The sequence below is a fragment of the Stenella coeruleoalba genome (assembly GCF_951394435.1).
Source record: "Stenella coeruleoalba genome assembly, chromosome: 10".
NCBI classification, from domain to species: domain Eukaryota; kingdom Metazoa; phylum Chordata; class Mammalia; order Artiodactyla; family Delphinidae; genus Stenella; species Stenella coeruleoalba.
In genome coordinates this window covers 83,632,295-83,655,266 of record NC_137156.1, presented here as the reverse complement: position 1 = coordinate 83,655,266, position 22,972 = coordinate 83,632,295, and the positions used below count along the sequence as shown (strand labels likewise).

General features: G+C 41.5%; 1 protein-coding gene across 4 annotated transcripts in view; it reads left to right on the top strand.

Moving 5' to 3' along the window:
* The window catches only part of TAFA4 (TAFA chemokine like family member 4), a 174,838-nt gene that overhangs the window by 34,283 nt on the left and 117,583 nt on the right, over positions 1-22,972 (top strand). For 2 of the 4 annotated variants that reach the window (XM_079935045.1, XM_079935044.1), the window contains exon 1: positions 13,185-13,300. In XM_079935045.1, coding sequence (XP_079791171.1) covers positions 13,186-13,300 — 115 coding nt within the window. In that variant the 5' untranslated portion in view covers position 13,185. Of the gene's footprint in view, positions 1-4,329; positions 4,411-8,207; positions 8,340-13,184; positions 13,301-22,972 lie in introns of those variants that run through there. The other 2 variants (XM_079935046.1, XM_079935047.1) reach the window with 2 other exon arrangements.

Genomic DNA, 22,972 nt, shown 5'->3' with positions numbered 1-22,972 from the left:
TTCATTTAGAAGCTTTTTACTATATTTTGACTTAACTTTTTTTGTGATGCCATTTAGTGTGAAATTGTTATTTAAACTATAAGTATCTTATGCTTATTTAAGTATAGTTTTCATTCTGTTTATAAATGTGACTTTACTAACAAAATTAAAATATACTTATAATAAAAACATGTAAATCAGATTATGTTAGCACCGGCAGAAGACTTCCTTTTTTGGCCACAGGAGGGCACTGTTGTCAAACAAAAGATGACTACATTTGGAAATTTAATAATGGTTTAGGTTAAGCTTTTAAGAAGCATTTATCCCACTAATGGATTAAAATGACCAGTATTCCCTGCGATGGGCATTGTCTTGCTGTGTAATCCTGTTGCAGTTGAATTTACTGTGTATATATGTCCACGAGCTGTAAATTATCAATAGCTGCATCTTACCGTATTTTTCCTAAAATGTTCTGTGAGGCTTGTTACAGCTGGAAGGCACTTTGGTGATCATGTAGTTGAACTATATTAGTTTACAGGTGAGGAATTAGGGAAGCATAGAAGTGAAATGACCATTCGTTTGGGAGTAAAACTAGAGACTTACATTTATTCATTTATTCAACGAAATGTATTTAACACCCATGATGTGCAGGGCATCATGTTAGGGATAGGGTAGAAGAGAAATAAGACGTAAACCCTCCCCTCCAGAGCTTTACATTCTGTTTGTAAATGAACATACAACCTCCACCACAGCAAGGTAACTATTCACGTCATAGGAATTCTGTTACTGATACTTACGTACAACTTACTGTATTTTTATAAGACTACGTAGAAGCTAGTGAGATCCTATCACATAAAATTTTTTTAAATAAAAGTTCGAGTGCTTGGCTACTTGCGGGTAGCCTTCGAAATATGATGTTGGTTATTTGTCATGCTAAATAAAATCCTGGGACACTGTTTTGATTCTTTGAAAGTTGAGAAAGGAGAGGAAATTTTCCAATTAAAAGCTGGTCTAATTAAAAGAAAGAACCCCTTAGCCATAAGGATAATTGGGCCTTGAGAGATTTATGGCTAAATTGCCATTACCACTCACATTTGTTCAGCCCCAGACCTGGGCAGTTTCACTTGGACAACGAGCTATGGGATCATGCTGAGTGTCCCTGAATTTGTTGAGTGCATTTTATTTTATGTCACTCTCAGGTCTGTTTTCTCTGTTTTGTGACTGATAATGGCTGTCGCTGAACCATCATCACTTAGCGATGATTGCTTTCGTACATTTCATGGTCACTTGTAGGCTAGAATTTTTATTCATTAACAAAATGCATTTTTTGCCCACACTTCCATTGGAAAGGAACATGTCACTGCATGGAAATAAAGATACTGCGGGTTTGTAAGGAATTTTTCAGTTCTTAAAGTGACAGAATGTGAACTTTAGGAGATCACAGCATGTCTATTTAATATATTCGAATCATCTCTGACCAGAAGGGCCCTTTTGAAGACCTCTACCACCTAATTTAAATGCGATGGTATTGGCAACACTTGAAATTAAAGCGCCATTTATAAAATTTTGTAAAATTCTTTAACGTTTAACAGACACAGTTATTGTCTTTAATGGCTCACTTAGAACATGCTTTGGCATATTGTAAAGTGAAAGAGTAAATTCTTCATTGATGTTTTTTAAGTTAGCATTAAAAAAAGCAACTTATGACATGTATATACCACATTCTGGCAGCAAAACATGTCCACTTGAACGTAAGACACTGCACATGCTCTAAATTACAAAGTAATCCCACGCATCATGTGACAGTTGTAAGTGATAGCTCAGCTGAGGCATCAGCCATGTATCAGTGCTTGAAATACATTCACAAAAGCATTGATAACCTAGCAAGTACATGTGCTTTTCATCAGCACCCTCTTAGATATCAGCCGCTCATTAATACTTGTCTGGTTCCAGCATAAATTTGTCAAGAGAGAGGTTACACTTGCTTTGCATACTTTTGTGGAAAAGCTGTTTGAAAATTTCCAGAAGACAATGCAATGTGGTTGTGTTATTTAAGCAACTAGAAATGGAAGCATCTTTCCTCCTCTCTGTCTGGAGAAATGATGAATTATTTCAAGGAGGCAACTTCTGTTTCAAAATTTCCAATGGTTATCAGACAAGACCTCAGTTGGGGGACCATCCTTTTAACCCTTTTCCACTCATAAAACCCTGCTTTTACTCCCCAAGCCCAGGTTGCTAATTTATGAAACACTCCTCGCTTTTATCATCTTCCGTCTTGACCGATTTGAAATTAGTGTGGAAAAATGATTTACAGCGATGTCTAAACTCTTAAGGGTATCACCTCTTACATCATTAGCTGGAAGAATTATTCCTTACTTGCGCCCTGATACCTGAGTGGCTGAGAACCACAGTTACCAGATCATCCCAGTAGATCCCACTCCGGGAGGTCACCTGAACTGATGGTGAGTCTGGAAATAGTTACTCAAACATTCCCCACTCCGCAGGTGACGCAAGACAGTGCTTGGAAACCTCCTAGGTGAGTGGGCAGGCAGGAAAGGGCAGTGCTGATTGGTAGCTGGAGGACTGTCTGTTTTGTTATTAAGCCAGAACCTGCCTTGCTATATTGTTGCAAAAATGCTTCTGAATTGGAGTTTATCAGGAAATGAGTCTGAGTGGATGCGCTGAGAAAAACCCATTTTGTTTTGTTTCGATGCTGAATTCCTATAGAAATCGACAGAAGTCATTTAGCCTTATGTTGTGGCTCTGCTATATTTTTGCTGAAGCGTCTTCGAGGAGTTCTGATCTGAGGTGTGGTTGTTTTCCATCTGTTTGAAAAATGGCAGCTTAAGTGCTCAAGGTCTTTAGGATTCTTGTATGTTTGGTCTTAATTTGGAAAATGACATAAGCCTTTAATAAATCTGCAGCAAATCAGAATCACTGTTGTTCACCAGCCTCTCAGAGATGAGGCCGAAATTGTTTGGGGGTTAATATAAAATAGCTTATGCTCCAAGCCAGGGTCTGGTAGCTAATTCAGCCCACTTGTCTACACATGTGGGTCCACAGACAGAATTTTTATTTTTAGGTTGATGATCAATGTCTTGAATTCCTGAAGAAAGATAGATTTATTTTCAGTCTGTTTACTAAAGCATGAAAAAGGACAGATGCTTTTTGAAAATATTTTTACAAGCATTGAAACAGTAGGTACCTTGGTGCCTGATGGCTTGAATTTGCATCCTTGCTTAGCCACTTGCTAGCTGAGTGACCTCGGGCAAGTCCCTTGTCGTCTCTGTGCCTCACTCCCCTCATCTGCATAGCAGGGTAGAAACAAATCCTACTTTTAAGTGAGTTATTATGTTAAGTGCCTGGCCCATAGTAGGCACTATGTAAGTGCTTTCTATTTATTTTTATTTATTTATTTATTTATTTATTTTGGGTGAAGTAGAAAGGAATAACTTTATTGCTTTGCCAGGCAAAGGGGGCCACAGTGGGCTAATGCCCTCAAAACTGTGTGTCCCGACCTGGAGCGGGCAGCGAGGACTTTTATAGTAATGGTTCAAAGAGGGCGTGATCAGCTTGTGGACATTGTTCTGATTGGCTGGTGGGGAGGTGAGTGGGCGTCAGCCTCATCAACCTTCTGGTTCCAGCCGGTCTGGGGTGTCCGTGCTCCTGGGCAGCATGCAGTTAACTTCTCCCACCTGGTGGGGTTTCGGTGTTGTCATCCTAAAGCTGGTGGGGAGGTCAAGTCTAGTAGCTCGGACGTTGAAAGCAGTCCGTTGCTGTGTGCTGTTTATCACTGCAAGTGTTGGAGGGTCTCCTGTAGAGGCGGGGGGCGGCTGTGTCTCGCCTTGAGAACAAGGACACTGGCAGCAGAAGTTCTGGGAAGTACTCCTTGGCGTGGGCCCTCCCAGAGTCTGCCATTAGCCCCACCCCAGAAGTGCTTTATTTATTTGGTTTTTTTTTTTGCGGTACGCGGACCTCTTACTGTTGCGGCCTCTCCCGCTGCGGAGCACGGGCTCCGGACGGACGCGCAGGCTCAGCGGCCATGGCTCACGGGCGCAGCCGCTCCGCGGCACGTGGGATCCTCCCGGACCGGGGCACGAACCCGTGTCCCCTGCATCGGCAGGCGGACTCTCAACTACTGCGCCACCAGAGAAGCCCCAGAAGTGCTTTTTTTGTTTTTTGTTTTTTTTTTTTTGTGGTACGCGGGCCTCTCACTGCTGTGGCCTCTCCAGTTGCGGAGCACGGGCTCCGGACGCGCAGGCTCAGCGGCCATGGCTCACGGGCGCAGCCGCTCCGCGGCACGTGGGATCCTCCCGGACCAGGGCACAAACCCGTGTCCTCCGCATCGGCGGCGGACTCTCAACCACTGCGCCACCAGGGAAGCCCCAGAAGTGCTTTTTAAAAAAAAACAAACTTCCGCCGGGGCCTTGGGTGAGTATTCAGAGAACTGAATTAGCCAGAAGATTTCAACTGTCAACTCTCCTTATTGTTTAAGATTGGTAATAAGTTCTAAATCATTTTAGTATATGTGATAAACTGAAGTCTTTTAGTGAATATTTATTGTCTTATTCTGATATAATTTCTGACTTAAGGAAAAGTCAAAAGAAGAGTACAAAGAACTCCCATATAACCCTTTACCCTGAGTCACCAATTGCTTGCATTTTGTTTTGTGTTCATTCACTCTTCCCTTCCTTCCTTCCTTTCCTCTTCCCTTTTTCATGTCTATTTTTTTCCTTCAGAATCATTTGAAAATAAGTTGGAGACATTTGCCCCATTATTCTTAAATATTTCAGGGTGTATTTTTAATAATAAGGACATTCCCTCTCCTTTTTTTCTTTGTCTTTATTTTATTATTTTATTGAAATATAGTTGATTTACAATGTCTGTTAATTTCTGTACAGCTAAATGGTTCAGTTACACATATATACACATTCTTTTTTTAATATTCTTTTCCATTACGGTTTATCATAGGATATTGAATATAGTTCTCTGTGTTATACAGTAGGACCTTGTTGTTTAGCCATTCTGTGTATAATAGTTTGCATCTGCTGATCCCAACCTCCCAATCCATCCTTTCCCTAACTTCCTCCTCCGTAGCAATCATAAGTCTGTTCTCTAAAGGACATTCTCTCTCTTAACTGTAATACAATGATCAAAATCAAGAAATTTAATGTTGATACAACACTGGAATTTAATCTATAGGCTATATTTAGAAATTTTTAATTGTCCCAGTAATGTCCTTTATAGCTATATGTGTGTAAACATATGTGTGTATGTGTGTGTGTATGTGTGTGTATATGTGTGTGTACACGCAGTTCATTCTGAGAATGACTATGTGTATATATTTTTCCTGATCTAAGATCCAACACAGGGTCACAATTTCATTTAGTTGCCCTGTATCATGTCTTTAATTTTAACCATTCCTCAAAGTTTTTTTGTCTTTCGTATCCTGGAAACTTTTTAAGAATAGAGAGCAATTACATTCCAGAATGTCCCTCAAATCTGAGTTAGTCTCACGATTAGGTCCAGGTTTAAGGTCGTTGTGTCTTATGGTTTTAAAAGGAACGGTGATATTTCACCAGTGTAGATTTTTGGAATGAAAAGATGAGGAGAACGTCGTGCTGCATAGATTGACATGCGTGGAGGGAGGTGGGTGTAGTGAAACTCGCATAAGAGGTATTCTGAGGATGCTTATTTGCAACAAGTAAATAACTATATTTTCGCAAAATAATCCTTTTAGGGAATTCACTCTACTAATAGTGAAGGCAGGTAGATCAAGAGTTAGAGCCTTGCTATTTCCTTGAAAAGAAATCAAGTGCAGGCAGAATTCTTTCTTGTGTACAACAGAAATAAACATCTGAAGAATGGTCTCCTCTGTCTGGGGAACTCAAAATTTCTTGGTACCAGGAAACATAAACAGGCATCCTGCTCTTTTGCTGTAAAAGAGTGACTGTCTCCACATAAGACCAACATGTAAGGTGAAAGATGAAAAATGTAACCTAGCATCTAAATGCTGAGTTCTTTTCATTCTGACAATGACCAGACACATTAAAATTTATTTGTAGCCTAGATATAGGCAATGCCTTTCGTCGTTATAAACACCTAGTCTCTTTAAAAATGAATTACTTTATTTTTTAGTTTGAATATTTTATTTTTTATCGAAGTATAGTTGATTTACAATGTTGTGTTAATTTCTGCTGTACAGCAAAGGGATTCAGTTATACATATATATATGTTTATGTATATATATGTATATATACATTCTTTTTTATATTCTTTTCCATTATGGCTTATCACAGGATATTGAATGTACTTCTCTATGCTATACAGTAGGACCTTGTTAGTTATCCATTCAATATATAATAGATAAATGAATGACTTTTAAAGCAAATGATAGAAAGGACTGTGCTATTGATGTGAAACAATGGAGAGGGAAGTAGAGTGACCGGAAGTAAATGCTTTTGGCGTAATGCACAAAATAACTGATGGTCTTGAATGTACTAAAGTTTGGAGGTGACAAGAAAGCATTCATCCTTTTAAGCAAGTGCCTAGGGTACACTCTGGGAAAATCTGACTGAATGAGTTACTGCTCAGCCTAAAATTAAACTCGGCTTTTTGTCTGGCATACGAACTATTGGATCACATTTCTTTTCACAGATGGATACATTTTTTTTTTAATGAATTGAAAAAAGAATCCCCAGTGGTTCCCTTTGTGTGAAGAAAAAAAGATAAATATTAGCTAGGAAAGGTCATTTTGGTTTCCAGTATGTGGGGAGTTCATTAGGATGGGTTCTGATAAATTATGCTGTGCACTTCTTTCTGATAACAGAAGGTCACATTGTGCCCTTGGGTGGACATCAGGACAAACATACTTAATAAAGTTGGAGGATCTGGGAGATGACTGTTTTCCAGTGGTTTTTTTTTTTTTTTTTTCCGAATACCTTATATTTATACAGTTATTCAAAGCCACTTCCCTCTCGTAGCGCTGATGACTCAAGGCCTCCCCTGTCTCTCCTGTAGCCCCGAATGGGTGGATCTCAAGTCTATCACCTGAAGTGGTCTCTAGACAAACATCTGTAAAGGGGCATCCAAAGAAGAGAAGAATCTCAGTTGTGCTTGGTGGTGGATTTGTAATGGGTTCCACACGATTCAACAGTAATTAGACTGTGTTGCAAAGATAATTTTTATGTCATATTTGCAACTTAAATATTTATTGTTGCCCATCATTATTTCTCTCTGATCTCCACCCCTGGGGGAGACGTATTTAATTTAGCAACATTAAAAATGGGTAGTTTCTTGGGGTTTTTTTGTTTGTTTTTTTTTTCCTTTTTCTTGCGATGTCTTTTGGTTTGGAGTCATCTGAGTCTTTCCTGAAAAATGTTTTCACTGAGTAGAAAAGTCCTTTTAGGTCTGTGCATTAGAGGACGGTGTTGAGTGTCAATTATGGTATTAACAAGTTTTTCTGTATTTTGGTATGGTGTTTTATGTTGGAAAGATTTTTGCCTTCTGCCTCCCATCAACATTTTTCAAAAAGCATCCTTGCAAATTGTTTTTTTTAATTGAAGTATAGTTGATTTACAGTATCATGTGAGTTTCAGGTATATAGCAAAGCGATTCAGTTATATATCTATATATATATTTGTATATATATATTCTTTTTTAGATTCTTTTCCCTTACAGGTTATTACAGAATATTGAGTATAGTTCTCTGTGCTATACAGTAGGTCCTTGTTGGTTATTTTATGCATGGTAGTGTGTCTTGCAAATTGTTTAGCATCATCAGGTTTATATCACAAAAACATAGGAACTCAGATCTTCATGCTGGCTTTTCCACTGCTCTGTGAACTTGGGCAAGTTGTAGAACTCTTGGGATTGGATTACCTCCAATTTCATTTTCATCCCATGGTTAATGAAATGAGAGTGAAATTTTGCATGGTTTAGACCGTCTGTCAACTTGGGGATGCCTTTGCTCTGGAGGGAACTTCTACTTTAAAACTATATTATGTTAACTAATATGTGGCTAGTTAATAAGTGTAGAATTCTGTATCTTCCTCCCCTCCGCTCCGTCTGTTAGGACACTTTACGAATGTGGATGTGTTTGGCTGTCTACCGCTTGTCTGAAAATGCAGGCGGCATTGTAAAAAAGCCACTATTTTGCTACTGGAAATCTGCATCATTTCAGCATTAAAATGCTAATGGATTCCTGTCTTTTTTGTTTTTTAAAATAGGTCTTCCAAGCTAAGATAATTTTTTGGAACTGCAGAAGTGGTCCTAGCTACCAATGGGAATTTGGAGTCACTCTGAAATACATCCTGGAATAATTGTGTTTGACTGGAACCAAATCTTATGAAGTCTCCAAGGTAAAATGATTTTAACACATACCTAGAGATGATATCTTTACGAAGCATAAAGAATTTAGCCACACTGAGTATCTTAGCGTTGATGATCCTTTATAAAAAAAAAGCCTTCTTTTTATGTTGAATTTTTGGGAATTTGGGGAGGTTAAAAAATTTTAGCTCTCATCTTTGAAATCATTTCAGTTTGTAAAGCAGTGTTTCAGCCGTTCAGCAGGGTACATGGTGAGATTTTTAAGGTAAACCAATTTTGTTTTACATTTGGGCAAAATTGTTCCATGTAGTAGAAATTGAGGTATCACGGTAGATGTAGTAGGTGAGAAATCCTTTTACTGGCGGAGGGGGTCCTAGATTATTGAATGAAATAAAGAATCATTGCTCAATAGCGGCCCACTTATCTGTAGGCATTTCTCTGGGGAATCATAGCTACTGTCAAGTAAATACTTAACTTATAAGTACTCTAGGCACTGGGAACTTGTAACTGTTCACCCCGCACCGGTATGTAGAATTGTCCATGAAGAAGAAGTTAGATCAGGAATTATCACCCGAGATTTGGAACAGTGGCCCCTGAGACTTTTGATTTGGGGTTTGCTGTTGGGATCCAAGCAGGAAAACAGAAACCATCCTGATAACGTGGAACAGAGGGGAGTGAATTCAGGGAACTGGTTACACATGTGATGGGAGAGTCGTTAAGACGTTAAGCAGAAGATACAGAGGCAGCCCAGAGATCAGCAAGAGCAGGAAGCTTCTGCCATCCTGAGGCTGGTGGGACATAGGAGGGCAGTACTGCCGACCAGTGCTTAGGGGAAGGGACCTTCAGCGGGAGCTGGATCCATGGTGGGCCCTTCTCTTGGAAATGGACACTGTGGAGGAGAAATGGCCACTCCATAGCACCTACCAAGACAGAGAAGGTGGGGAGAAATACCCTGCCCTTTCCCTTCCACCCTCCAGGCTCCAGCCAGGGTCTCCTATTGGTTAAGCACAGCCAGGAGCCAGGTGATTCAGGAGGCTGGGAAATGCAGTGTATGGGCGTTACCCAAGGGAAGGGGAAAGAATGGTTCTGAGGGCAAAACAGGCCCAGGCTGGCATAGAGTTTGTATTTGAAACCTCTTCCCATGACATTTTAGTGAGCGTGGCACAGGCTTTTCTACCTCAGAGGATGAGTCTTCTCTTGAGGCTGATTCTCACAGCCCCACCAAGTAAATTATGCACATGCCCTGGAATCTTCTGTCTGAAGATGGACAGTAGTGGTCGGTGATGCACTACCCAGAACCCCCTTCAGGAATGAAGGATTTATTCCCTCAACTGTTGGAAGTATTACAGAAGATGGCCTACAGCTCCTTTGAATTGTCCTCAATTCAAAGAGCCTCCTTCTTGCTGGGGGACTCGCCCAATGATCCAGTGGTTAAGACTCCACACTTCCAATGCAGGAGGCGCAGGTTCGATCCCTGGTCAGGGAACTAAGATCCCACATGCCATGTGCTGTGGCCAAAAACAAACAAACAAACAAACAAAAGAGCCTCCTTGCTGAAGATTTAAGACTTTCCCTTATGTCCAAGCATAAAGGCCTGGCCCCTCACTCCAACTTGGTACCACGGAGAAGGGGCGTCTCAGCTTTGGAACTCTCCATAGGGTTATCTGAGGCTGTTTCCTCCTTCTGTCTTGCCTTCTTCTCGCCCCTTCCCTTCCACAGGTGATTCTCCCTAGAGCATCCTTTAAATAACCCCCCAGGGAAGCTCTGCACTGTGTTTTTAAAACAAAGAAAATGGGGCTTCCCTGGTGGCGCAGTGGTTGAGAGTCTGCCTGCTGATGCAGAGGACACGGGTTCGTGCCCCGGTCCGGGAAGATCCCACATGCTGTGGAGTGGCTGGGCCCGTGAGCCATGGCCGCTGAGCCTGCACGTCCGGAGCCTGTGCTCTGCAAAGGGAGAGGCCAGAACAGTGAGAGGTCCGCGTATCCGCCCCCCAAAAAACAAAAAACAAAAAAAACAAAGAAAATGGAATAACTTGCCAACATATAAAGTGTGTAGACTGCATATCAGAAAACGGCTTTTCTTTAAAAGTCATTCCTGGCATCACTTGGAGCAGCTGCTCCTAGACAGGTCTCTACAGTACCTACTGTTCACCAGTGCTTTTGACCCAGGCAGCCTACACATTTATTTGGAGATATTTGAATTTTTGATCCTTGAGTAAGAGGGCTAAGCCTTTGTAACAGTTAGATCAGTAACTGATATTGGGGTTAACAGATGAAATTTTAAAACATTATCGGTGAGATAGAGCACCTCATTCAAAAATTCAGCAACTATGGAATTCTGAACCTACATGCTTTCCCTGTTAGTAATAAAGTAATAATCAATTTCCTGAAGTGAAAATATAATTAAACAGTAGCACCTCAAGCTCACGTAGGCTTACGTGTATATTCTTTGCCACCTTTCAAACTGATCCTAAGGTTTCTACTTACCATGTGTGTGCTGAGGTGGGGGAGACAGAAGACATGCTTTGTAAAATTAAGGCATGTGCAGGCCCTTCAAAGCAAAGAGACCCTATGTTTCCATGTCGGTTTAAAATTTTCAGGGTTTCCAAGGCAAGGGGCAAAGAGATGTCAAGCTTCGAGTCCCTTCTAACACCGTGCTCTTCAAAGATAATCTTAGAATCTTGTCTCACTGTGGTTGCTTCAAAGGCAGATTGAGTCTCAAATCAGGGAGCAGTACGAGATCTTTCAACAAGATCTATTTGACTAACTTGTGAGAGGCCACAGCCTACTTCCCAGAGTGTGATGTGGGCACCAGGTCCCCAAGGCTGTGCCTTCCCTTGAGCATGGAATCATGGTTCTGGTTGAGGCTCTGTGCGGCTGACAGCCATGGGGTGGCTAGACCCTTCCTTCCGGGATTTCCTCAGAAGCTTTGCCTCTAGTGTTACCCAAACAGGGATCCATCCCCATGGGCCATGTCTTTATTGTCTGCCCATGAGTGTTTATACATCTTGTGTCTATGAAAAGGGGGTTCCTTTGATCCTCTGTGGTGGATCTTTTATCCTAAATACCATGAGACATGTGCCAGGCAGAACCTAGTATCACTGGAGTTTCAAACGCCAAGAACTACAACTCTTGCTTGAAAAAGTTAATTAAAAAAAAATAGCAAACATAAAAGTTAATCAAGTGCTATCTAATTTCTCTATAATATCAAAAAGGGCAGAAAGTTAGGGAGGGGGCAGTAGAATGCATACTGGCTATTTTCTTTTTTTTTTTTTTTTTGCGGTATGCGGGCCTCTCACTGTTGTGGCCTCTCCCATTGCGGAGCACAGGCTCCGGACACGCAGGCTCAGCGGCCATGGCTCACGGGCCCAGCCGTTCCGCGGCATGTGGGATCTTCCCGGACCGGGGCACGAACCTGTGTCCCCTGCATCGGCAGCCGGACTCTCAACCACTGTGCCACCAGGGAAGCCCCTGGCTATTTTCTTTTTACTTACTCTTTTTTTGGGGGGAGGAGTTGTTTTAGAATAGACCACACAACCATATCTGTGACCTGAATTGTCTTTCAGCAACTGTCTGGGTATTGTCCATTCATATGAGGTGAAGTTTATTTTCCCAGGTTTATTGAGATGTAATTGACACATAACACTGTGTATGTTTAAGGTGTACACTGTGTTGATTTAATGTTTGTCAATTGCAAAATGATTCTCAGCATAGTATCAGCTACCACCTTCCTACTATCACATAGTTACCTTTTTTTAAAATTAATTTTTGGTGATGAGAACGTTTTTCTTAGCAACATTCAAGTATATGATACAGTATTATTAACTATAATCACCATGCTATACATTAGATCCCCAAACTTATTAATCATGTAACTGAAATATTTGACCTTTGGCTAATATCTACCCATTTTCCTCACTCTCAACCCTTCGTAACCACCATGCTACTTAACCTGTTTCTCTGAGTCTGTCTTTTTTAGATTCCATATGTAAGTGAGATCATACAGTATCTATCTTTATCTGACTTATTTCACTTGGCAATAATGCCCTTAAGGTCCATCTAAAATTTTGTATATGGCAAGATTTCCTTTTTTCTCACTGCTGAATAATATTTCATCATATCTATCTCACATCTTCTTTATCCATTTATCTGTTGACATCTATATGAAGTTGTTTCTCTATTCACCTGTACTTGCTCATATTCCTATCAAACTTTGAGATTGGATTAATAAACTATTCAGCCAGTCTTCTAGGCAGAGGGTGTTAATAAACAGAGGAACCAGGGGAAATCTCTCGAGCCTGGTGTGAAAGTTTCTGTGGTTTCTTTCAAATGAGGAAACCACATATCTTCTATTTGAATCCAGCTCTAAGTATGTCGCTTTTTAAATTTCATGCTATAAAATAGTATATAACCCCCATGTTCTATCAGGGCCCCTCAGGCTACATTCTAGGGATTCATAAATAGACCTCTCACCGAGGCATGTAGCTAACTTCGAAAACTTGTACACAGGGAGATCAGCTCAGTGCTTTGTGACCACCTAGAGGGGTGGGATAGGGAGGATGGTAGGGAGATGCAAGAGGGAGAGGGGATATGGGGATATACGTATGCATATAGCTAATTCACTTTGTTATACAGCAGAAACTAACACAACACTGTAAAGCAATTATACTCCAAAAAAATGTTAAAAAAAAAGGTATTTATTGAAAATTGAGTGAATGCACAGTGCAAATAAGGTTGGATTGGCCTTCAGTTTCCTTGTGGGGGAAGAAGTCCATAGTTGAGCATCTTCCACTGCTTTCCCTACCTTCTCAGGATGGTGTTTGCTGAAAAGCCTTGTGTCGCTCAGCCCTCACTAACTGCGTCCTGCTTTCTTTCCAGGATGAGAGTCTGTGCTAGGTCAGTCTTGCTGTCTCACTGGCTCTTTCTGGCCTATGTGCTAATGGTGTGCTGTAAGCTGATGTCTGCCTCCAGCCAGCATCTCCGGGGACACGCAGGTAAGCCCTTTAAGCTCGTTGCGCGCCACTGAGATCAAGTAATAAAACCCTTTCAAACACCAAAGCCCACATTTTATTTTATTATTTAAAAATTTTTTAAATTTAATTTAATTTATTTATTTTTGGCTATGTTGGGTCTTCGTTGCTGTGCGTGGGCTTTCTGTAGTTGCAGTGAGCAGGGAGCTACCCTTCATTGCGGTGCATGGGCTTCTCATTGTGGTGGCTTCTCTTGTTGTGCAGCACGGGCTCTAGGCACGTGGGCCTCAGTAGTTGTGTCACGTGGGCTCAGTAGTTGTGGCTCGCAGGCTCTAGAGCACTGGCTCATTAGTTGTGGCACCCGGGCTTAGTTGCTCCGCGGCATGTGGGATCTTCCCCGACCAGGATTCGAACCCTTGTCCCTTCCGGGTTCGAATCCCACAGGGATTCTTAACTACTGTGCCACCAGGGAAGCCCCCTAAGCCCACATTTTAGACACAGGTAATTGACAAAAGCTTTTGATGGTGTGTAACTAACCAGAGGAAGCATGAAATACAACAGGGTAAAGCAGTTTAAGGGTTTGATGCTTAAATCGTGTTGTTCTGGACATCTATCTAAAATGTCCTCCAGGTTTTTCCTTTTTTAACTTCCTGAGTACACTTTCATTTTTTCAGTGATTTTTCTCAAAGAATCCTGGAAAACCAGCAGCACTTTGTGATTATATACTCCGGCTTCCTTTGAAGGCAGAACATCTTCATTAATAAACTTAAATGAACACTTCCAGGGCTACAGTGAAGGGAGCTTTCAGATAATTTTAAGACCGCTTTAAGAAAAGATGGTGAAAGATTGAAAAAGAAAGGAACAAAAGAAAAAAGAAGCGGTGGTAACTTTTACACAGGGCCTAAAATAGAATGTCTGAAGTTTTAGAGAATCATTCTGTTAATTTCTAGTGAGACCCATGGCTGTAGTTGCTTATTTCTAAAGAAAGATGAAAATAATCAGTAAAGTATCTGTGTGTATGTTCGTGTGTGTTTCTTGTCCCCTTTCCTTGTTACATCTACATTTAAAGTGACACAGACTTGGAAACTCCCCGGAGAATTATGTTTTCCTAAATAATTCACATTTGTCAGTGGACTTGTTGTCAAGCAATTAATTTGCTGTCTCTGCTTCAGTAATTAGAGGTGTGGCAGTGCCAGGCATGCTTTGACTTTTTAGTGAAAGAGTGAAGCTTGAGCCCTAAACTATGTATGCATCAGGATTGTAAAGTCTCTCTCCAAGAAAGTATGTAGAGAAGTTTGTTAGTTATCCTTACCCTCAGATATACAGCATGTGAAGCTCTCTACTTAGTTATTCTGATAAGTTAAGGTTAAGATTTAATTTTAGGCTTAAGTTTCTTTTTAAAATAAAGTTATTTGTTTATTTTTGGCTGCATTGGTTGTTCGTTGCTGACGCAGGCTTTCTTTAGTTGCAGCAAGCAGGGGCTACTCTTCATTGCAGTGGCTTCTCTTGTGGCAGAGCACGGCCTCTAGGTGCACGGGCTTCAGTAGTTGTGGCTCGCAGCCTCTAGAGCGCAGGCTCAGTAGTTGTGGCGCACGGGCTCAGTTGCTCCATGGCATGTGGGATCTTCCTGGACCAGGGCTGGAACCTGTGTCCTCTGCATTGGCAGGGGGATTCTTAACCACTGCGCCACCAGGGAAGTCCTAGGCTTAAGTTTTTAAACTCTCTCATGACTCAATTGTCCTTAAGTAATAGTTTCAAGAAGACAAGAAAATTAATGATTGAAATTTTAATGAGTCAGCATAAAATCAGTACCATTTGACTGCTGTGAAAGTGCCCAGGGCTGGTTGGTTATTGTGCTGTGTATATTTTGGTGAGCTTGCTCTCAAGGATAGAGAATTTGAAGTCATCAGTCTTATCTGTTTGATACACATCTCGTTTCTTGGGTGCAGGTAGAGAGTCAGGCTAGTAAAGAAGCAAAGCATTTCGGGGTGGGGAGTTATCACCCGCACATTTCCAGATGTCAGAGAGATTATGATGAAAAATGATTAAACTTGGAGGAAACAGGGGACATGACTGAATCTTCAATATTTCTTTATTTCAATATTCATTTATTAAAAGGCATTATACTTAGGTTTTTTTTCTTCCAGGTTAGATTACTTATTTTTATCACCCCTCCACACCCAACATATACACACTGGTAGTCTTTTTTTTTCTTCTTTTTAAAAATTTTTTTATTGGAATGTAGTTTATTTACAATGTTGTGTTAGTTTCAGGTGTACAGCAAAGTGAATCTGTTATACATATACCTATATCCATTCTTTTTAAAGATTCTTTTCCCATACATTCCATTACAGAATATTGGGTAGAGTTCCCTGTGCTATACAGCACGTTATTGTTAGTTACCTATTTTTTTAATTAGTTATCTGTTTTATACATATTAGTGTATATATGTCAATCCCAATCTCCCAATTTATCCCACCAGCCCCCAGCCCCCGACATTGGTAGTCTTTATGCGAACCTTCACTTTTAAATCTTTGTGGCAATCCTCATTTCATACCATAACCCTTTAAATTTGGAAAACGTGGAACTGTAGTGATAAATCTAAATTAAGATTAGAATTGTGTACACAAGAGATGCAGTGTCTTCCATATAAGCAAAGACCTTCCTGCAACCGGGAGGGTGAGAAGTCTGAGCAAAGCCTTGGCAAGTTTTGCGCAAGAAATGAAATTTTCATCTTAGAATTTCTAGATGATTTTATTTGGATTCTCAGCCCATTTTTGGTATTTTTTGTCTTTTGGGGGATTCTTCCTGCTTTCGTTTTTGGAACTTAAGTCCTTCTCACCTCTTATCTTAACAACCTTCAAAGCAATCAGGACTGGTTCCGGCCCACAAGGGGCTCTGTTCTCTCACTGGGGCTGCAGGCTGCATGAAGAACCATCTTTACAGAAGTACAGACGTGCCTCGTTTTATTGAAGTACAGGCATGCCTCATTTTATTGCACTTAGCTTCTTTCTTACACTTTGCAGATCTTGCATTTTTTACATATCCAGCGTCTTTTGGTGCCATTTTTCCAACAGCATTTGCTCAGTTCATGTCTCTGTGTCACGTTTTGGTGATCTTTGCAATATCTCAAACTTTTCCATTTTTACTCTGTTCGTTGTGGTGATCTGTGATCCGTGATCTTTGATGTGACCCTTGCGAAAAGATTATAGCTCGTTGAAGTTTCAGATGATGGGTAGCATTTACAGCTTTGAAGTATTTTAGAATGAAGGTATGTGAATTGTTTTTTCAGACATAATCCTATTACATACTTAATTGACTACAGTATAGTGTAAACATAACTTTTATATGCACTAGGAAACCAGAAATTTCATGTCTTGCTTTATCGCGATATTCACTTTATTGCGCGGGTCTGGAGTCAAATTGGCAAAATCCCTGAGGCCTGCCTGTACCCTTTGCATACCCGCAGATGAGGGCTCCTGAATCCTACTGTGAAGTCTTACTCCCTCGCGGGTTTCTTAAGCTGTGTCCTTGATGCCTGGAATATAATGGGTGCTAAATAAATATTTATTAATAGGCTGATTTTTGCCCATTTGTCACCCTGTGATCAATTACATAGTTTTCTCCTGGTGGTAAAAATTCCAGAAAATAATAGGCAGATGTGAAAAGATAGGCTTTTAACTTTTTGTTGACTATTAGGGTTCTCCAGAGAAACAGAACCAACACAACTAGTTTATTATTGATATAAGGTATTGGCTCACACAGCTATGGAGGTTGAGAAGTCTCATGACCTGCAGTCTGCAAGCTGGAGACCCAGGAAAACCAATGATGTGGTTCAAAGGCCTGAGAGCCAGAGAGGCAATGGTGTAGATTCCAGCCTGAGTCTGAAGGCCTGAGGTCCAGGAGCACAGAGGGCAGGAGATGGTCAATGTCCCAGCTCAACAATGAGGCAAAGAACAAATTCAACCTTCTTCTGCTTTTCTGTTCTATTCAAGTCCTCAAGGGATTGGATGAGGCTCACCCACAATGGGGAGGGCCGTTGGCTTCACTCAGCCCCCGGCTCAAATGCTAACCTCTTCCAGAAACACCTTCACAGACACATACAGAAATAATGTTTAAGCAGATATCTGGGGGTCCCCTGGCCCAGTCACGTTGTTAATTTCATATAGCCTTCTAGGTATTGTTTTACATAGTCATCTATATTTTATATATTTTCTATACTGTTTTAGATTTTATGTATCCACACACCTATCCTTCTAGAAAAAGGCATGTATATACCAGTATGTGTGTATGCACAGATGTCTCTTTAGGCACCCTGTTTTGTACCTTGATTTTTTTCCCCATTTAACAATAAAGTTTAGAGGTCTTTTCATGTGAGTGCGTGCAGATCTGTATCACTCTCTGTAACACTGCATAGTCATCTGTTGTGTGGGTGTACCATAAGTTATCTGATCGCTCCCAATTTTGGTGGACATATAGCGTGTTACCATATTTGTACAAATATATGTGTCCTGACTTCAGATGAATTCCTGATAGTGAGATTGCTGAATTAAAGTGCATATAAATGTATGGGAGTAGGCTAATTTCTGTGACACACAGACCAAGTAAATATACATAATGGCTTAAATAAAAGAAATTGTATTTCTTGCTCATGAGGGCTGGGTGGGTAATATGTCAGCCGGATGTTCTCCTCTACTGTGGTCTTCTTGGAACCACAGTGGATGGAAGTTCTAGTGTTTTCAACCCGTGGCCTTAAAGGTTGTTCTAGAGTGGTCTTCATTCCAGCCAGCTGGAAGGGAAATGGGCATGGAGGATACACCTGGGAGGTGTTGATGAACGGGGTTAGACGCTGACTGCACCCCTTGAATTGTCCTGCCATTGGCTGCAGCTGAGGCCCATGGCCACACCTTACTGCCTGGGCTGCTGGGAAACATACTCTAGCTGTGGGCCCAGTTCAAAGAGGAGACAATGATTTTTGGTGAGTATCCTGCAGCCTTTGACACAACGCATTAAGGTTTTAATAGTGCAAAGTGCCCTCCAAAACTTCTGGACTTAGTTACACTTACACCAGCAGTAATAGTACGATAACTCCCGTTTCCCCAGAGCCTCATCAACTCTGGGTGCTATCAGGTCTTACTGTTTTGCAAATATGGTAATGAAAACTGCTGTTGGATTGTCTTGCAACTCTTTTTTTTTTTTTTTTTTTGCGGAACGCGGGCCTCTCACTGTTGTGGCCTCTTCCGTTGCGGAGCACAGGCTCCGGACGCGCAGGCTCAGCGGCCACGGCTCACAGGCCTAGCTGCTCCGCAGCATGTGGAATCTTCGCGTTCCGGGGCACGAACCCGTGTCCCCTGCATCAGGAGGCAGACTCTCAACCACTGCGCCACCAGGGAAGCCCTTGCAACTCTTTTTGACTAAGTGCTCAGTGTGCTGGGGGACTATTTGTATTTGTTCTTCTTTGCACTATCTTATCCTTTATCCGTTTTTGTCTTGGCTCTGTTGATTGTTTACTTGTCGATTTGTGAAAGCTCTTTGAAAATTGAGGATACCCGAGTACTTGGATCCTCATTTCCTTGTTTCTTCCTGCTTTTCCTTTGCCCACTACTTCCGTTCTAGCAAGGCTGTGTATTCCAGCAGGCTGTGTGAGTGAGTGAGTGAGTGAGTGAGTGTGTGTGTGTGTGTGTGTGTGTGTGTGAGAGAGAGAGAGAGATGGACAAAGATGGACAAAGAGGGAACTGGCGGTGGCAGGGAGGTGTTGTACATTTCTCTGATGACCTTGCAGTGGCCACGTGGAGTTTCTTCCCAGAATTGCGCTCAGCTGGTGACAAGGTCAAGGGTCAGACCTGAGAAACTCTGCTCAGATTTTTGGGTGTATCTGAAACAGCCTGAGAGCGGGAGCAAGTTGCAGAGAGTTAACTGAAGAAGGCTCTGTGCGGTGTCCAGAAGCACCCCTGACACTGTCCCAAGAGTTTGTGGTTCATGCTGGCCAATTAAGGAACTGTGTCCCTAGGAAGCCCTAGTTGGAAGTTTTTTGGATGCTTCTAATGGCTCAGATTAGGAGAGTGGCTTGTTGATGGCTGTGTATGAACAAGGAGATACTATACAATCCCATTTCCACCCATACCTCTAAGACAGAGAGGGAGGGAAAGAATGTGGGACACCGCCCCTAATTTGGGCAGATCGGATGGGGTATTGTTAGGTGTGGACCGAAGTTTCATTTTAGTTCAAGTGTAAGAAACAAAAACACACCTAATTTTCACAGGATTAGTGGTAGGAATCTTTCTTTAAGGCACATGGCATTGATAATCTTTCACAAGAGTCCAGAGGTAGTATCTTTAAGGAATTAGAAAACACAAAAGGCCACTTTGTTGCTTTTAAAATTCTACCTGACATAATAATTGAGTAGGAGACATGGGCTTCTGTAGCCCTGATCTGTAGGAAAGGTGTGAGAGCCATTTGGTAGGTTAGTTTCTTTTAAAAGGAAGCCAGAGTTAACTCTATTATTTCTTCAACTAGCACTTTGTCCTTTTGTTCCCTGTCTTGCCCCTCCCCAGCCCCATATGTAACATCATTTCCCCACGAGAAGGCAGCAGATGTAATGCAGTGGAAAGATGCTGATAGGTTCAGAAACTTGAGAGTCATTTGAAATTAACTGGCTGGTTACATGATGAGTTTGGGACACAAAACACCCTACATTCTGGAGATTTATCCCTGGGAATATTTGGACACTTCAAAAATTAAAATTTTCCCCTTTGAAAACAGAAGCATAGCTACTTTTCCGTTATAGCTGAGAGAGTTGGGAACTGGGGCGCTGCTGGTTTACAAGTTCATTTTAATAGTTCCATTTCTCCAGAGAGCTTTAAGTATGACTGGTTTGGGGTGTTTTCATTCCGGCAGATGCCATGGTGCCTAGCTGCTATTTAATATACTCCGTTTTGGTGTAAAATCTCTTATTTAATATATTCTGTCCAAAGTATTAAGGGCCCAAGAAACTGGAGCACAACTGAGAATGAGGCAGCAAAGCATAGGGGGCCTGGAGTCAAACATAACCCTGGTTATGCCACATCCCAGCTGTGTGACCTTATCCAGGTCACTTAACCTCTCTGAATTTGCTTCATTATCTGTAAAAATAAAATGATGTACATGCCTACCTTATGGGGTTATTGGAATGATTAGCTAAGAAAGTAGGTGAAGGGATTAGTACATAGCAAACACTCAATAAATGGTAGCTATTTTCATATTTAGAAGCATCCAAAATGAAAAGAAGTCTGGAAATTTTCAAGGAGTGATTGACGGCTTTGTATGTGTAGGGAGATGTGATCAGTGGCTTAAGATTTGAAGCTTTATCGTGTACAAGAGAAAAAGGCTTGTTTTTCATTGTCCTAGAAGCTGACTGTAATGAAGAGAATTTCTTTATGAAGACTGGGTTTCAGCCCAACCTTAAGAAAAAAGAAATTTCTAACAAACAAGGCTTCAGAAGCTGAAAACAGAGTGACCCAAGGATGCTGAGAGCCCTCTTACCTGCTGACCTTCAGCCAGATCTTCTGTAGAAGGGGCACCTCACTACTGGGGGCTGGTGTCAAAAATTGTGACAGGTCTGAGATTTCTTGCAGGCTAACAGGATAGCATGTCAGTTTCCTGGATGCTTGCAGAAGACATGAGATCCCTGGGTCAGAGAAGAAGGGTTTATTCTCACTGCACACTGAGCAGCAGGCATCCAGGTTAGCTTACATTCTCCTTTCATACTTGGGCTGGTTACAAAACCTCTTTGGGGCTCAGCCCCTTCTTCTGTAAAGTGGGGATAATAAACAATAAAAGTCATCCTTAAAGAGTTGTAATGAGGAGTCACTTAATACTGGGAAAGTGCTCAGAATTGTGTTTGCGCAGTAAGTGTTTAATAAATGTTAGTCATCTTTATTGAGAACTGCCTTCTCCTTTTGAGTGAATCCCGGTTTATAGAGATTCTGTAATGTTTAAATTTATGGAAATTTAGGTTTTCTGTTTTCTCTGTTATAAATGATACATGCAGAACATGAATGTTGTTGGGCTTGTGTGCTTTGCTGCCTTGTGTTGTTTTTAACTTTGGTTAAATTGTATGAAGAGTGCACCTAAGTTTGGGCTCATATTTCTGTCCCCTATAAAGGCTGAATTTTTATAGGAACCCTGCTGATGATTTTGATTGGAATGACTATTTTAGCCCTAATCTTCCTAATAGAAGAAACTTCTATTTCTTTCCAAGCAATACAGATGGTTTTGAAAAATATTTTGTCTGCATTGCCAGAGTTCTGACACTAGGGGGCAGGCAAGGCTTAGAAGAGCTAAATAGCGAGAGGCAGGACTCTAGCCTGATGCAGCCATTGTCTGACAGAAATGGGGGAGCCACATATGTAATTTTAAATGTTTTATAACCACATTTAAAAAGTAAAAAGAAACACGTAGGTTAATTTTAATAATATATTTTATTTAATCTAATACACCCAAATATGATCATTTCAACCTGTGGCCCAAGCCACATTCTAAGCACTCAATAGCTACATGCAGCCAGAGGCCAGTGTAATCTGTTTAGTACAGGGTAATGAATTGGGTCTTAGCATTACTTTCTGAAAGATTAGAATTATGACTTATTTATATTTTCATGGGTCAATCCTAGGGCACAATGTATTATCTCCCTTTATTTCACTTAATTTCATGTTTTTGGTTTTAGTTCTTTTTATTTTTTTCCTAAATGATTGCATGTAAATTCAGGAAAAGCGCCAGGTAAGTGGGGTTTGTAGCCCTCATAAAGGGTGGGGAAAATGGTTCCATTTCCTAATGAACTGCCCATATGATCATTCTTTGCAAGAGCATATTTTTTAGGGAGAGAGAAGTAGCAGGATAGCAGGATAATTTGAAAGTGTATGTGTGTGCGTTGGTGTGAGTGATGGCTTCAGCCATGAAGACATTTTAAAATAAATTTATTTATTTTTGGCTGCATTGGGTCTTTGCTGTGTGCGGGCTTTCTCTAGTTGCAGTGCGCGGGCTTCTCATTGCAGTGGCTTCTCTTGTTGAGCAGCACGGGCTCTAGTCCTGTGCGCTTCAGTAGTTGTGGCATGCAGGCTCAGTAGTTGTGGCTCGCGGGCTCTAGAGTGCACGCTCAGTACTTGTGGTGCACGGGCTTAGTTGCTCCGTGGCATATGGGATCTTCCCGGACCAGGGCTTGAACCTGTGTCCCTTGCATTGGCAGGTAGATTCTTAACCACTGCGCCACCAGGGAAGTCCAGCCATTAAGTCATAAAGTTATTCCCTGGAAGCTTACTTTGACCCATAATCAGTGTTTATCCACTGGAGTGAAATCCAGTGATACAGTTTTTTTTTTTCCTTTTGCGGTACGCGGGCCTCTCACTGTTGTGGCCTCTCCCATTGCGGAGCACAGGCTCCGGACGCGCAGGCTCAGTGGCCATGGCTCACGGACCCAGCCGCTCCGCGGCATGTGGGATCTTCCCGGACCGGGGCACGAACCCGTGTCCCCTGCATCGGCAGGCGGACTCTCAACCAGTGCGCCACCAGGGAAGCCCAGATACAGTTTTTTTTTTGTTTGTTTGTTTTTTGTTTTTTGTTTTTTGTTTTTTGTTTTTTTTTGCGGTACGCGGGCCTCTCACTGTTGCGGCCTCTCCCGTTGCGGAGCACAGGCTCCGGACGCGCAGGCCCAGCGGCCAT